General features: G+C 44.5%; 1 protein-coding gene across 1 annotated transcript in view; it reads left to right on the top strand.

Annotated features, from left to right (window-relative positions):
• Nucleotides 1-15,920, top strand: part of MED13L (mediator complex subunit 13L) — a 2,324,591-nt gene that overhangs the window by 1,297,279 nt on the left and 1,011,392 nt on the right. The window contains exons 12-13 of the mRNA XM_069619219.1: nucleotides 11,589-11,694; nucleotides 13,096-13,220. Coding sequence (XP_069475320.1) covers nucleotides 11,589-11,694; nucleotides 13,096-13,220 — 231 coding nt within the window. The remainder of the gene's footprint in view (nucleotides 1-11,588; nucleotides 11,695-13,095; nucleotides 13,221-15,920) is intronic.

A 15,920-nucleotide genomic window follows, 5' to 3' on the forward strand; every position in this document is an offset into this window, starting at 1 on the left:
ATGTACACCAATTGTATGTGTACTTTTATGGCACATCATCCTTTTCACATTTTGTTTAATCAATGCATGGATTTTCCCTCATTTGAAAAAGACACGGCAGCGTCGAAACACGTGTTATCACAAAGGGCCATTTTAGTTTTCAAAATAAAGAACTTTATGTTAAACCACCAACCCGGATAACCATTTTTTTCAAATGGAAACACAATGTAATCACAGTACCAATCAACCCACTGTGGCGCAGTAAAAGGTGTGTGAGAAATCAAACGGTTTTTTCAACGGAGTAGAGGAACTCAATGTCTCCATAGACTCCCACACAAATGCGACACCTAGTTCCAATAGCAACATTCACAAGTAAATCTGGTCGCGAGGCCCATAAGTTGATATCCACTGAAAAGTTCCTTAATATTAGTACTCCATTTGTAATCTAGAACATCAGTTTACAATTTCAAAATTGGCTGTAAAGATACATGGAACATTGGGGGGGGCATGTCTCATCTGGTCGGGTACATTCAGTGTCCCAGATAACGTTCGGAAGTAGGAGCTTTTTACTTCCAGTTTTTTAAAGTTGAAAGTAAAATGATTTTTTAGGGAGTAGAAATGGAAGTACAATTCCTAACGGAAGTATTTTTTTCTAAGCGTGTACAAATATTTTAACTGGAAAACCGATATGTTTTTGCAATATTTATTTCTTTGCGCCTAGTTATTCATGCATGTTTAAAGATTCATGTTTACTTCTTCCGATCAGGCAGTTCGAATAGTAGTTTGTTCCTCTGGTAGAACGTGCACTGCTGGTCCAAACATATCCATGGAGCTACGCGAGTAAAAACTGGGGGCGTAGGTTCTATGTGTCTGCTTTTTATTTTTTGTTGGCAGTGTTTTTACTTCCCATTTTTTATTTTTAGGGAGTACAAGTGGCTGATACGCTATCTGTAGGGTTGAGTCCAGTTCACTTGAACATGAAGCTCAAAGTTGGACATATATTATTGACCGTGTTCCTGCATTACAACTGAGAGACTGGGAAAAATGCTCAAATTGCGTCACTTCTTAACCCTTCTGAAAGTTACTCCTTCAGCCTTCTCATCGCAGTGTCACCCTTTCATCTATTACAGGGCCCTGCCAGCCCTCCTCTCTGCCTCAAATGCTCCCCATCCTCTTTTCTGTGCCTCTTGATTCTTCAGTGTGACCATCTGCTTTGTCAAGTTTCAAAGTTCCCCACTTTACAGTCCTTTTTCACAGCCCCTTGCCAGCCTTCTCCTGTTCTAGTGCCACATTCCTTTTTTTCCCGTGCTTTCTCTCTAAACGGACCCTCATTCTAATTCTAAAGAGGAGTTGAGTTCCATCGAAATACGTCGCTTTCTAAAGAAAGTGCAAGTATGACTAGTATTAAAATTACTGGGGACTCTTCATATTTAACGCTATAAGCTCTGCTCGCCACCATTTTCCACATCGGTGCTTGCAGTGCTCACATCCTTGAAGTGAAGTCCTGCAGTCCCTTACAGTATCCCCCAGCACTCGCTACCTGCACTTGGACAAATATCCATTTTCCATGACGGTTCACATTGATGCTGGATGGGAAGCATTAATCAATATTCAATACGTTATGAGCACACTTAATATGGCAACACACATTGTAAATGTATGAACAAGTCAGTGCTTTGTCTTTGAATGAAGATCTAACCATTACTGCCTAGCTTCTTAAGAGAAATTGCGTCTGATGGATAATTTGTGTGCAGTTAGCTGTACATTGATACTCCCTTTTTCTGAGACTAAAAGCGGCCACTGCAGCCCGGTGACACACCCACACCGCACGATCATTGGGAAAACCAAGTCTTGGTGTGTGCTGCCCAGCGCTAAAGGTGTGGCAAACGGGAATTCCTGTACTTTCTCAGACTCTGTGACTGTCTGAGCTCAGCGTTGACTTATTTTACCTGTACCACACGTCAAAGGTGGTGCTTTCACAAGAAAAGCCAGCCCACAGCTTAGAGCTGCAGTTTGTGCCACAGGATAGTTGAACATGTTTCGAGGGACACGTTTGGTCAGGTGGCATGGACGCTACACTGGTGCCTCAACTTTCATTTTAGAGTGTAAAGCACATGTTTTACGGTAATCATTCTGTTTTTTTGCACTGAGCCGAAAAGGTGTTCTACTAGTTGCCACAAAGCATTTGATATCAGTAGTCAAATGATAGCTGTGTAAACAATTTTACTTTTAGATCGGTTCTTACTGCAGCAAGGAGGTACTGTTTTGATCTCTGCTAGAGCTCATGGAGAAATCATCAGAGTGGCTGAATCCACAAGACCCTGTTGCTGCAGAGCATTGTATGCCAGGTATGCATATGCCCAGATGGCTAGCTGCACACTTAGTGAGGCGATGGGTATCTGAAGTCAGGGTAGCAGCAAATCGTTATTCCTATCTGCTCAGCTATAGCAAAAGAGCACAATCTTGGACCAATCCTGGCAAAGAAATCGACAACCCCTTATACGCCCGTTAATGATTTTCTTGCATCTGCATGGCCTGGATTGGTTTAGAGATTCCATTTGTGAGGACTTCCCAGTGTGTCTGACTGTTGCCCTGCCACTGTCAAGGCTTACAGCACTGTGAAGTCGGCTGTAAATGCGTGTGAGACGAATTGTATTGTGCAGATATAAATAGATATACGTTCGGCTCACATTTAGCAAGTCTGGTTCAAAGCCCTATTTCCTTCCCTGCATGTTGCGGATTAGTCAATTTGATGGCATCGCAGTCTTCATACAAGGATGGCATGTGCTAAAGAAATGCTGTAGCGCCATCTACTGGAAGAAATGCAGGGATTTCTCAAACCAGTGCTCTGGCCTGCCTGCGTAAATGGTACGTGAAGTAAAAAATGAAATGTGGCATAGTCATAAGATTTTACTTTGTAAGGTTCCCCGATATGCCTTTTATCTGCAGGTCTGTGTACATTAGCACCTCAACCTCGGCTACTATAGTAAGTGCACATGCCGTGCAGTAGACGCACAGCAGTATTACATTATTGAAGGTGAGGCCTATTTGAAATGACTAGTGGAGGTTGCATATGTATATCCTGCGCTGGTTGCCTGAATCAATGATCACAAGATTTCGGTTTATAAACTGTGAATATGAATTTAATTGAGTGATTTTAGCCTACACGTGTTTCAACCCTCACAAGTCTTTCTCCAAGCAAAGAGATTTGCAGGGGTTCCGAGTTTATCTGGGTATAGTGCTCACTGCAAATTAATCCTAGATGAGAGTGCAAGAATGTGCACAGCGTGCCTCATGCTGGTATGGATTGGGCTGCCTCAAACGGTTAGGGGCACCAGCAAGGTGTATATATAAGGCCTGGTCTGTTGGGGCCTATCTTCTGATGACTGATTCAAGCAACCAGCGCAAGATAAGCAGATGCAACCTCCTCTAGTCGTCTCACCAGGTGTGGGCTACACCACCTCCTGTGTTTTTGCAGCAGGTTCGGTTCATCCCATTCAGTTCTATTTGGGTACAATGCTAACCACCAAATAGATTACCAGTGCTGCGCGAGTCCATTTAGTTGCTAGTGCCCATCTCTCACGTTTTCCCCATTTTAGATGAGTTGTCTAATCCATGCATCGGAAAGGACCTATTCAAGAATGTTGTCGCCGTCCAAGCATTTAAGGCTCTTTCAGCCAGGCTGACTGGATGGTGTCCTTGGACCGCTAGAATGCATGTGTTCACATGCCTCTTCTACTGGCGCACATGAAGTGCCTGCGAATGTATTTCTCTGAAGCCTTTCAATAAAAGATACTGCACACTGTGATTCAAGGAATGGTTTATTTCCATTCAGCTTCTGCTGTGTTGCTACTCATGGAGCAAACAGAAGCCCTGTGCGTATTTATTTTCCTAGGTTAGGATTTTAAAAATAAGATGGAAAACTAAGTTGCAATTGAGAATTAATATTTTCTAACATTATGCTTTTTTTTTCTTCCAGTGAAAGCAAACCAGTATTGCACAGTTGTATTTTTCAGAGTTCCCCTGTTGTGTACATAATCATGCAGAGGCAGATGATTTTTACACTTATAATTGAATTTACACTTCAATTATAAACAGTGTGTAAAATGATGAGACTGCATGGTATAGTTTACATTCATTCAACCTTGCAGTCAATGGGGTACATTACTATGATCGATCAGTGGCAGCAGAGTATTTGTTGAAGGGTGAGTGATTGTCATTACACCAATCACAGGTGTTCTAGCCTCTCTCATCGTCAAGACTACAATTAAAACATCCAAAACCTGACTGTTCAAAAACAAAATGAAAGTTACATTTGTAATTGAAATAGAAACTCGGCAAAACCGGTCCCTGTGATAATCCAGATAGGTATTTAACTTTATGTAGCCCTTCATACATGGTTCGTCCAACATCTAGGCACTGTGATTATTATACCTCAGTCGATACTCAGTTAACCGACCTCTGAAGGATTTTGGCCAATAAGGTAGCTCAGCCGGTTGAGCACTTGTTGCTGCAATCTGTGCGTGATCTGTAGGTTGCAGTTTCGAATCCCAGCAAGACCAACTCAGCTTTTCATCCTTTCAAGGTCGATAAAGGAGTACAGACATTGGTTTGGTGATAATTGTGATAAATATGTTCTATGTACACCGCTTTGCCAAAAACCATATTTGAATAACCATTTGACCATGAGATTAGATATAGAATTTAGCATGGAGTCCTAGCCTCTATGCACTGTTGTATCATAACACTGGCATACCATTAGGTTGTAATAGCTCCAAGAGGACTTTCATTAAACATCAAAAGACAATTCTGCTATCAAACCCATTCATGCTTGCTTTACTATGTAATTGGCTAGTTTTTTCTGTTTTCAACATTTAAAAACATACAGAAGAGATCAAATGGCCAGACAGAGAAATAATGAAAGGTGTATTTCATTACAAGGCCGAAAGCTACCAGTTAGTAATGATTTCCATACAGTTTTTGCACACGTCGGCTGGATGTCGCATACAGTTTACTCTTGCAAAGGAGAAAAGTTATTTTTATTGTGTTAAAATCAAATTTACTCTCTCAGTTTAAAAATAGGGAGTAAAATACTCCCACCTCAAAATCTTAACTGGAGCACTGGAGGAAACGATTTGAAATCCTGAGAATTACTGAAAACCCCAGAACGTGCAGCAGTGGCATGGTCTGACCAAGCATGAAATGCACCCTCGACCAACTGCACGATTTCTCCACACAATTGTTAGGTAGGGGAATACCTCCACTTCTGTATGCCACAAATCAGATGGTAGGAAAGCCATCACCTTTACGATACCCTTGTATTTGAAGTAGTTGGCATCGGGCAGAAGGGCAACACTGGGTGCCAATGCTCGCCAGAAACCACAATTCAGTTTCAGAGGTGGCTTGCAATTACATCCATGTAGATAAAAATCAAAAGAAGCCTTCTGGTTTGTGTCAAGTAACCTGACCTTTGCACTGCCCTCTTCTCTAAACTTGTGTGTAAATGTACACAGGAAAATAATAAAGTTGTTGTATTTACAAGATTTTCATGCGTAAAAAGGCCTGGTATGCAACTTATCTGGAGGCCTGGTTTCCTCGTTAGGTTTCTGCAGTTGATAGGAGGAGGAAAGACGGAGGGTCTTGCCCACCACTCTATAGGATTCAGGCCATCAAGGTGGCATTAGACAAAGGTTTGAGGTTATACTCGTAGCGTCATGCATTTTTGTCTCTGCTGGTCAGGATGGCCTTGTGGATTTTTGTTTCTCAGGCAGTCTTTGTATGAGGAGGCCCACAAATAAAGAGCCGAAACACGTGTCGACCTGAGGGAAAAACCTAACATTACGGTTTTTTGATGTTCCCACAAACAAAAAAGACATTGAATAATTAGTAAAGCAATTTAGACTCGCAAAACGACAAACTTCTGTGGAGTTGAAAAAATCAATGCAAAATACAAACTGCAGTACAGACTTTTTGTTTTTCCTATTTCAGCGCTTTGCTATGTGTCAAAGTATTGTGCAAAGTCACTGTTTACTATTCCTGTCACATTTAATTTGCCAAAGTGTTCTTGTCTTGTAAAACCTATTTTGTGATTTATTTACTGTAAATGTGCCTTTTGTTTAGCTGACTTCAGCTGCTTTTAATTTTGTATGCTGAATAACAATTTTCTCAATAAATAAGTGGCATTACATAATTTGGTATTCATTCTCTTTAGCTGTGTGCGCAAGAAGCGGCAAACAGCGGTGTAATTAAACAGTGACGGCTCATTAGTGCATTCCTAGACTAAGGGAGGGGGTAACCATTCTCCCACAGATAGATTATGCACATGCCAGCCAAGATGTTTGCCATTGGTGTGCTGGGGCAGTCCCCAGTCTTAATTTGAGATCAGAGGGCTTCCTGCAGTAGTTAATCAGATGGCCGATTGGAGCCAAGACCCAGAGGAAGAGAAGCATTGTGCTGAAGACCCATAAAAATGCACCTCTTGCAATGATCCAGGAAGACCCTCGTAGGTGATTCAACCTTGGACTGATGGGACCAATCAGTCCGGGTCCCTGCACAAGAAGCCTGCTGCCAGAAGCAGTTTGTAGAGTGTCAGCACAATCCATGTGTCTGTCCAATTTTGGACAAGCCCTATACAGTACAGCGGTAGCTGTCAAGAGTCAACTCTTGGGACACTGTAGTTCGCCGACTTGTGGCCGAAGATCATCCCTCTTGCTGTAGCTGCTCACCTTCATGTATATGGGCCTTCCTATTTATTTTTTGGGGTGCTTATTGTGAAGGCACCATGAAGCAAGACAGTCTAAGTCTGCGCCACAGCACTTTCTCCTTTTATCACCTCCTTCATCAATGCATTCTTCGCCACCAGGACCGTGTCAACCACCCTCTAGGAAGCCTGGGTGCAGCCCTTACTAAAAAAGAAACAAAAAACCTCCCTCGACCCAGAATCCCCAAACTACCACCCCATTACCACAGTGCCATTCCTGCTGAAAATTCGAGAAAAAGCTGCATATCTGCAGATTCAAGCTTACCTAGAAACGCACAACATCTTGGGGAAAAAGACAATCGGGCTTCCCTCCCTGCCATGGCACAGAGTCAGCCTTACTCAACCTCAAGAACCGACTACTCGAAGCCATGGACAAAGGCAAAACCTCACTCCTCCTACTCTTGGACCTCTCGGCAGCCTTCGATCTGGTTTACCACAAGATCCTCTGCAAACCTCTTACTGATACAGCTCACTTCTCTAAAGAAGACACTGCATGGATCACCTCCTTCCTTGATGGTCAAGCTATGAGAGTCTTCTCAGACCAAGCATCTGCCACTCCATCACCCATCGAGTGTGGAGTCCCACAAGGTTCATGCGCTTCCCCCACGCTCTACAATCTATTCACTCTCCCACTATTCAGCGACCTAGAAGAATTCAGCATAGCCTTCACCAACTATGCCGATGACACAAATTCTCATTCCCCTAACAGGCAACTACGACCAAGACCCTACAAGACACATACGCCCACATCCAGGCTTGGATGGTGGCAAAGGGCTTATGTCTAAATGGAAAAAAAACGGAATTACTACTAGAAGGCCCTAAAGAAGCCTTAAAACGACTTGACAACACATATAGCTCCATCAGCGAAGACAATCATTACAACGTCCGCCTCAGTGAAAACCTTAGGCGTCTACTTAGATTCCACATTATCTATGGACAGACAAGTCAATGCCATCTCATCCATCAGCAGCAGCTCTCACTTCAAAAATCATAAATGCTGTAAAACCCTACCTACCACAAAATAACCACCACATAATCGCCAGAGCCACTATAGGCGCAAAACTAGACTATTGCAATATCTCACTCCTGGGCACGTCCACATATAACATCAATCGACTGCAAATAGCACAAAACAATTCCCTCAGAGCGGCACTCGGCATTACCAGGAGAGGGCACATCACCCAGGCAAGAAGGGACGCCCACTGCTTTCTAGACAAAGAACGTATAACATTTAAAGCCCTCACAATCCCAGACAGGTGCCTCACCCAAACCGCACTTAGTAGAAAGAATACACCAGGCGCCAACACACAGGCCAAAACGAAACAAATACTCACACCCAACTCTCTGTCCCAGCATTTAACAGAGTGAAAGCTGGCCGAACCAGCTTTGACTTTCTAGCCCCCAAAGCATGGAACTAGCTATCGTCGAGTCTGAGAAGCGAACAATCCCTCTCTACCTTCAGAAAAACTCTGAAAACAAAGTTGTTCAACTAAACTGTCTAGGACTCTGCATTATTTCCAATACTGTTCCTCTGCAGGTAGTCCAGGAGTCACGGTCTTGGACCTAGAGCGGACACTCGCAGCCACCACCTCGTTGGAGGTGAGCTTTGCTGCTGCCCATTTCTGCCATGTCCTGTGGGGGGGGGGGTCTCCCTCTGGTCGTGGATCCTGCTGTGGCGGGTGTTCAGAAATCGCAGGGCCACCCTCCACCGTCCGTCCCCTTGGAGCATGGAACTGCTGTCCATCTAGAGCCAATCCTGTCACAGACGTCAACAACTACTCCTGTAGACCCTGGACCTCTTTTCAAGCCGGAGCGATGGTAAAAGTGACTCCAGTTATTCAGCGTTCCCAAGGGATGGTCCCTTAGGAAATTTGAGTTTGGGGTGTGAGCCTGTATACCTCTTTTGTTGCACCCGTCCTCCCCCACTTGTCACTGGGATTGCATGGGTGTAAAGTACTCCCTAACCTTCCCTTGCCTGGTCCTGATCAGTAGCGTTCTAGCCATCAATCCCCACCAGGGATGTAGGAGACCAGCCTTAAAAACTTTCCACTTACCTTTTAAACTCTCAAAGTGCTTGATTCTGGACATTACAAAGATAGCATTGCATCAGTCAGAACCATTACCATTAGGTTGGGAAACTTTTCTTCTCAAGTGTTTCATAGATTCCCATGCAACCTGCCCGCCTCCTGTTGTGTGGGTGGGAGGCTCTTCACTGCTGTGATTTCAACATTGGACCTCTATAATTAGTTTATTTATATTTTGCATCACCAACAATGCTAGGCTATAAGAAAATATGTACACCCATAGGATTTTCCAAATAACTCCAAGAGCGGTTAGATTTCAAAAATCTAGCTGGAATAATTCACTGTTTCATACCCCTGCTGATATGTTGCTGGCTTTCTCGAACATGACCATTCTGAGCCACCAGCCACACTTTCAAGGACTCATGGGGAATTTACATTGAGTACTTCTTCAAGGGTATCCTGCCTTGGACAGAATACCACTCACTCAACCAAACAGTAGTCTGTCAAGAACCCATGCAATGTTTAACTTGTCCTACGGTTGCCTTGCGACAAAGAGCGCCAAAACCATACGTTAAAATTAATTATCCTTTACAAGGGGAGTATTTTTGAAAGAAGGTTGAACTTAAATGTGAACGGGTTGTTGCCAAACAAAACACAATTGTCAGATGCTTTTTCTCCTTGGTTTTATTGGGTTTATCCATTCCTGGTAGACCCAAAGCGCCCTCCCAGGTGTTCCTTTGCACTGTGGGCCTTGCTGCTCTCTTGAATGTCAGTTTCAGTGCGTTTAATTCCAAGGAAGAGCATGTCACCCCTTCATAGCGTTGCAGGCTTTTGGGGCCACACACCCTTCTCCTGTACTTTATCTAGATGCAGGCTTTCTGGAGTCCCTTAGTCCAAGACTTACTCGGGCACAGAATCTTAGCAAGACTGGTCAATGGGAGTAGCTGGCTGGGAGAGCTGGAGGAGTTGTCCATTGGATTCTGCCTTGCCTAATCTTTCTCCTGTTTCTTCCAACCCTGTATGTTATTACTATAATCTCCCTGACCCTGTCTGACTGTTCCTCCCACTATATGGTCATGCCTGGGGCTGAGCTGACCAGACCAGACCCATTAGAACCTTCTTTCTCTGGCTATGTAAGAGACTTCTCTGTGCGTTCTTCCATCTCCCCTTTGCAGCACAACGTGCTTGCTCTCTATTCCAAACAGAGCACTTTATTCTTTGACTTCCACCTGTCTGGCAGAAAAGCTGAACATCTCTGGAGGAGAGAGGGTTGAGGAGCCGTGAAGAGTGAAGGTTGGAAGTGCCCAAATTTAAAAGGACAAGCGCCCTGAATTGATAATTTTCTGTTACATCCTCAAAGCACTGGCACAAACTTCAGAAGGAACCAAGATTGCCATCAGATTACTTGAAATTTCACAAATTAGTGAAAACGCATTTCTGGAACAAGTGTTTAATTGAATAGACCAGTACTTTAGCTTATTAGAATTTTTAATCACTGCATATTGCATGTAGTTTCTATGACTGTTTTATCAATGAGGATGATTAATTGTATTGTTAGTGTAGAAAATATATTTTATTCTTATTGATATAATTGTTTATTGGAGAAATTCATGTTTTTAGTGATTTGTGTACAGCACTCTACTTGTTTGTCTAGTTTGCGCTATATAAAAACTAAAACCTTGCTTCTCCTCTCTTTAGTCCTCCATTCACCTGTTGATATTACCTGGGCTGCCTCTTCACTGGCTGTCATCACCAGATCTGCTCCGCCTCCTCTACCCACTGTTATCACCTCTAACCCTCCTGCACCTCTGGACATTACCACGTCTGGGGTATCCACTTCTCCCCTCAATGTTTCTTCCTACTGCCTCCAAACCACCTCCACCTCATGTTGCTCTCTCCAGTATCTCACCACACCTCTTGACTTTAACTCTCCATCTTCTCCTTCAGGTACACTCCTGATGTTTGCACGTCTAGGTACCTCCTCTTTTGTTACCACCACCTCCTTCTCCCTCTTGGCTTTCATGAACTCCTTCTGCATTCCACTTGTGCCACCTCTCCAACTTTCTCCATCATTTGAGCCTCTGCTTCTTTCAAGCCTTTCCAGCACCAGACAAACTCAATCCTACTGCTCCTCCAACCCACTATTTCTGGCTGTTGTACCAGGGTTTTATATTGCTCTCCCTAGGCTGGGGGGGTTGTAACCAGTGTAAAAACTGGTCTGCGTACCATCTTGGATGGATTTCTATCTCACCACCCGAGCCTTTTTTGTTTCAAACTGTGATGACACTAGGGCTTCTGTGCCTCCAGCATGTGACCAGTATAACCTCCCAATCCTAGTACCGGCCCAACGTTCATTGGCTGAGGGCGATATCCGGCACCCTTTGCTACAGTTGCAGTGGTCCCTATAGCCAGGCATGGGACGTTTACACGGCTCCTTACAAATATAGCCTAACATAAAATGTTCCTTATGTAAGATATATTGTGATATCCTTTTGAAAGTTACCTACACTAAAGATTAATTTAAAAAATCGCCAGGTTGGACTTGTAAGTCATTGCAGTACATCAGTGCTGAAAATCAACAAGCAAGCAAACACCCTATTTTTTTTACTACAGTAACAAAGCTTGCTTTTATTTTGCGTTCTATTTCTGCAGATGTCTGTGTTGCGAAGATCTTACTTTGGTAATTACCAACAGTGTGAATAATTTTCTTAGTACTGATGAATCAGGAGGGCACTATCTTTTAAAGAATACATAAAAAAAACTCCTAGTAGATCTTACTGTCTTATTTGTGCTAACTATTGTGTTCTTTTGACATTTATTTGCAGTCAGAGGATGGATTTGTTCCCAATGATGTCTCACTGTCTCAGTGTTCTTCACCAGGGCTTGAAGGAAAGGATGCCATGTCAATTTTTAGCCCCACTCCTCAACCAGGCAAGTTTGCAAGCACAGGTGACTTGTTACATTGGCTAGTAGGATAAGAGCATCCTTTTTCTAAAACGCCACTGAATTTTGTCCTTCTCTCCCATCGTCACTCTGGTTTTGTTTCTACGCACAGCGTCACAATTTCATTATTGGAAGCTGGTCATGTGTAAAGTCATTTGTAATCCCTTAAATTGACAGCTCTTTGTGTTGGCATAGCTGCTTTCAATCTGGTTAGTTTTTAATTCTAATGTAATTATGGCTAAAGGGAGTAAGGATGACCATTATTGGGATCTAATATCCTTGCGATTCCCCATGTATATCTTGGTATGCATTAGCTAGGTAGTATGTCTATACTCTGCAGTTGTACTACCAGCCAACTTCTAATGGACTTGATGTCCTCCTGTATAACAGGAGGTTACGCAGATCCCAGTAGATTCTGGGTCATGGACAGAACCTTGAGAGCGGAGTGTGTTTGAAAGAAGGGTTGGTAGGAGAATCAACACTGTTGTGCACAGTATACAGTTAGTGTAACTATCCATAGAATACCCTGCAAAACAAAAATAATGTAGGAATGTCCAAGTCCGAGTGTCATTACTCGGAAAAAACATTATCCCCTAACCTGCATTAGTTCTTGGATCCCATACACCCTAATTTTGTGCTATTTCAGGAATTTTAATTTTGAACAGAAAATCTCAACTCCAACCGGTTCCAACAAGCACAGGCACTGACCCCAAACAGATGGAAGGTTTTCATTGCAGCAATGGAAAATAGGAGGATATAGAGGAATTGTTTGTGTCTAAGTGGATGCCAAAACATGCAGTTGTAAAACAAAGCATGGAAAACAGCTTGGCTTTATAGGAACCCCTACCCATCATGTTCATTGTACATGTATAGAAGAAAGGCAGCCTAATTGCAGTATTGTTTGATGTGATGCATTTCTTCCATGCAACACAGTTAGGTTGAAATGCCAATAAGCCACAGTTCTTGAAGCAGTGTTTAATTGGTATTGACCTCTGTGCACAGTTGACTCAACACCCAGCATACCAGACTATTCTGGAGTCTCTCTCTCATTGCCCCAGTTTGCCAGCGCTGCATAAAAGACAACTGACGTCAACACCGCTCTGGGTGACCTTGTAAAATGCTGCTTTAAATACTTGGCTTGCCCCACTCTGAGTCGACCTGAGAACCAACAAGACAACCTGCCAATTAGACATTAGTTTTCAATTTAGTCCATGTATGGTTTTCTTCCTGAATTTAGTTATGATTAACTTAAACATCTTTGTAGTTAAGTTGATATCGATTGCCTTTTCCCAAAACCTGTATGGATTTGAATGTCTAAGGCACTACTTAGTGCTCATACCCAGTGCTTTTTTTCTGACATCTTTTTGTTTTGATCTTTTTACTATATAGATACCCGGCAGGATGGTGCTGCAGGCCGAGTCGGTACCGGGAGCCTAATGCTTGTGGCAGACTTGGCACCATCGCTGCATGATTTAGATAACCTCTTTGATAATTCAGATGAAGATGATCAAGGGGTGAGTACTGAGCTATAACACTGCACCCAATCATCACATAGATGTTTCAGTGAACCTGAGCTTGGCTGTAGTGGGGTGTTGTGCACCCTCCACCCCCACACCCCTTGGTGAATATAGACCTTAGTTTGCTGGAAGAAAAAGGAAGAAGCAAGAGGAAGATAAGAGGATGGGTAAGCGGGAACAAGAAGTTAAAAAGGCAGTCGTTTGCAGCATTGAACATGTGGTGTAGTATGCAAGTCCAAATAGGTGGACCATGAATCTGTGGTAGCACAAAAACGTGAATGGGATTAGAGGATACTAAAGTTTGACACAAAAGCAGTAGTTATTAATAAATCTGCTGCTGTATAGTAGAATCCATAATAGAGGAAGCATATCAAAAGGTATGTGTCTCTACAATGCTGATAAATCGAGATGTATGTAAAAAGAACAAGGCACATTCTTTATGAGACAAATACTGGGAACAGGGTGATAAAAGTGGTAGACTGCTTGCCAACAGATTGAGGGGCCTGATTGATAATTCCTTTATTCAGAGAGTGGAGGGTGAGGGGGGGGGTATATAAAATAAAAATATGTGAGTGTTTAGGAAGTTCTATGCATCATTGTAAACGGAGAGCCAATTCCAGACCCCGCCGCTTCAGAAGGACGTTGATCCCTTACCCAAAAAGGGCTCGGTCAGGCCACACTCCACTCAGACTACCAACATGCGCCTAGACGTCAAATGCAGACAGACGGAGGAAGATTCCCTCCTATTGTCGGTGCATCCCCAGCTACATTCATCTATTATAACAGTGGCGTCGCTATATTCTAACCCGCAGTCTTCCTCAGCTGTATCCACTTTTTAATTCCTGGGGAACGAAGAACAGCTGTTGGAGTAGTTTGGCTAAAGATCTACTTAAATGCCACGCTCCAACGGCGTCAGGCCAACACTGATGCCATGTTGGCTGCTGTTAATCAAAAGTTGTGGCAGAAGATTGCAGAATTCCTTCCAGAGCTTCCTGCCCACAGCCAGGCACGTTCAAGGCAGGTTTAGCAGAGGCCAAAATTGTGGCCCAGGATATAATTGAAATATCCTAGGCCTGCCGTTTAAGGGGGTGACTTGTTCCTCGTCGTTTGTCAAGTGGAACTAGACAAGAAAAAGAATAGCGGCCAGACAGCTAAATCTTTGTCTATTTTAACAAAATCCACACCCAAGACCTACAGCCAGGCTCACCAGCTATCGGACAAGGGTCAGGCCTTTGGAGGCTTCAGGGGCTTCCAGGAGTGGCGGTCGAGACAACCTAACTGGTCTCCAAGCCAGCACAGATGCAAGCAGCATCAGGCTGCTAACCAGGGATTTTTCCAGTCCCCCTCCTCAGCACCAGCCTCGGAGGGAAAGAGGTTTTGACAGGTCCAATCGGATCCACGAGTCTTCGGTGGGGGTCAGGATTGCCCTTCATGTACACACTTGGCGGACAAGGTTTGTGAACTGGTGGTCTTTACAAGGCTAATTAACTTGTTGGCAGCGCTACTCAGGGAGCAAGGCCACCACATTTATCCATACCTCGACGACTGGCTAGTCAGGCCGAGGTCCCCGGATGCAGTGCAACACACTGCCTCCGCTCTCATGCACACGCTATACGATCTGGGAGTTTCTATCAATCTCAAAGTGTGAAATCTCATCCGTGCAGGTGGTCTGTGTGTCACCGCTGGAGGCGCTTGACTGTGCTACATTGTATTCTTCCCAAGATGGCTCTGCTATCAGTAGACAGCATTGCAGGTATCCGCCAGGAACCTACAGTCTTAGCTCTGCCCCCAGCTTCAGACAGGCTACTTCAGGAATTCCAGCCAGAGCAGCGTTGCGTTGCTACTCTTTCTCTGTGACTGTGCTCAGTGAGTTTGCTATCTTTATAGCTTCTTACTACCTCACTTTGGATTAACTCCTAGGCTTATACCGTTTAACCTTGTTGTTCATTTCCCCACACTCTGCAGTGCTGTTGCTTTCCCGCAACCCATCGGTCACCCGCTTCGGTCCTGCCTACCTCGCTCTCTTTGGGATCCTCTCAGTCCCTGGTACGTTCTGTTCTTCCTTACCTGGTTTCCCCGTGAACCGCTAGTTTCGCACTCAGCATTCACCCTCTCCTTTAGCAGACTACGACAGTGGAGGCGGCCTCGGGGCCCAGAGTTTCCCTGCCACTGCAGAGGGAATCCTCTTTCCAGCCCATCGTTAAGACCCCCTTGAAGACCCCGGTGGAAAAAGAGGGGGGGGCGGTGGCCATTACGGATTCAGATTCAGCCTCTGAGGAGGATCTGGTGGAAACCGTGAAAGGCCTCAACGAGAGGTTTGAGAAGGTTCGATCCCAGGGGAAGGATCCTGCTGATGTGATCGAAGGTAGCGACGATGGCGGCGGCGACGAGGGCCCAGTGGAGCAGCCATCCCACCCGTCGCAGCCATTGCCCGAGCCCCAGGATAGCTCGGCAGCCATTTTGTTGGCGATCCAATCCTTATGTACTGAGATAAGGACGAGGTTACCACTGACCCCGACAGAGGATCCAGAACCTGGACCGTTGGGAAGCCCTCCAAACGAGCGGAGAGTCCACCCCGCACCGCCCTTCGTGCCCACAAGGCCTGTGGACCCCTCATCCCCCTCGCTGGACCCTCGGGATGATACGGCGACGGATACAGCGACGGGGACGGATGACGGTGGCGAGGCCTCTCTGCCC

The sequence above is a fragment of the Ambystoma mexicanum genome, chromosome 10 (genome assembly GCF_040938575.1).
Source record: "Ambystoma mexicanum isolate Mex_15411 chromosome 10, UKY_AmexF1_1, whole genome shotgun sequence".
Taxonomy (NCBI): Eukaryota; Metazoa; Chordata; class Amphibia; order Caudata; family Ambystomatidae; genus Ambystoma; species Ambystoma mexicanum.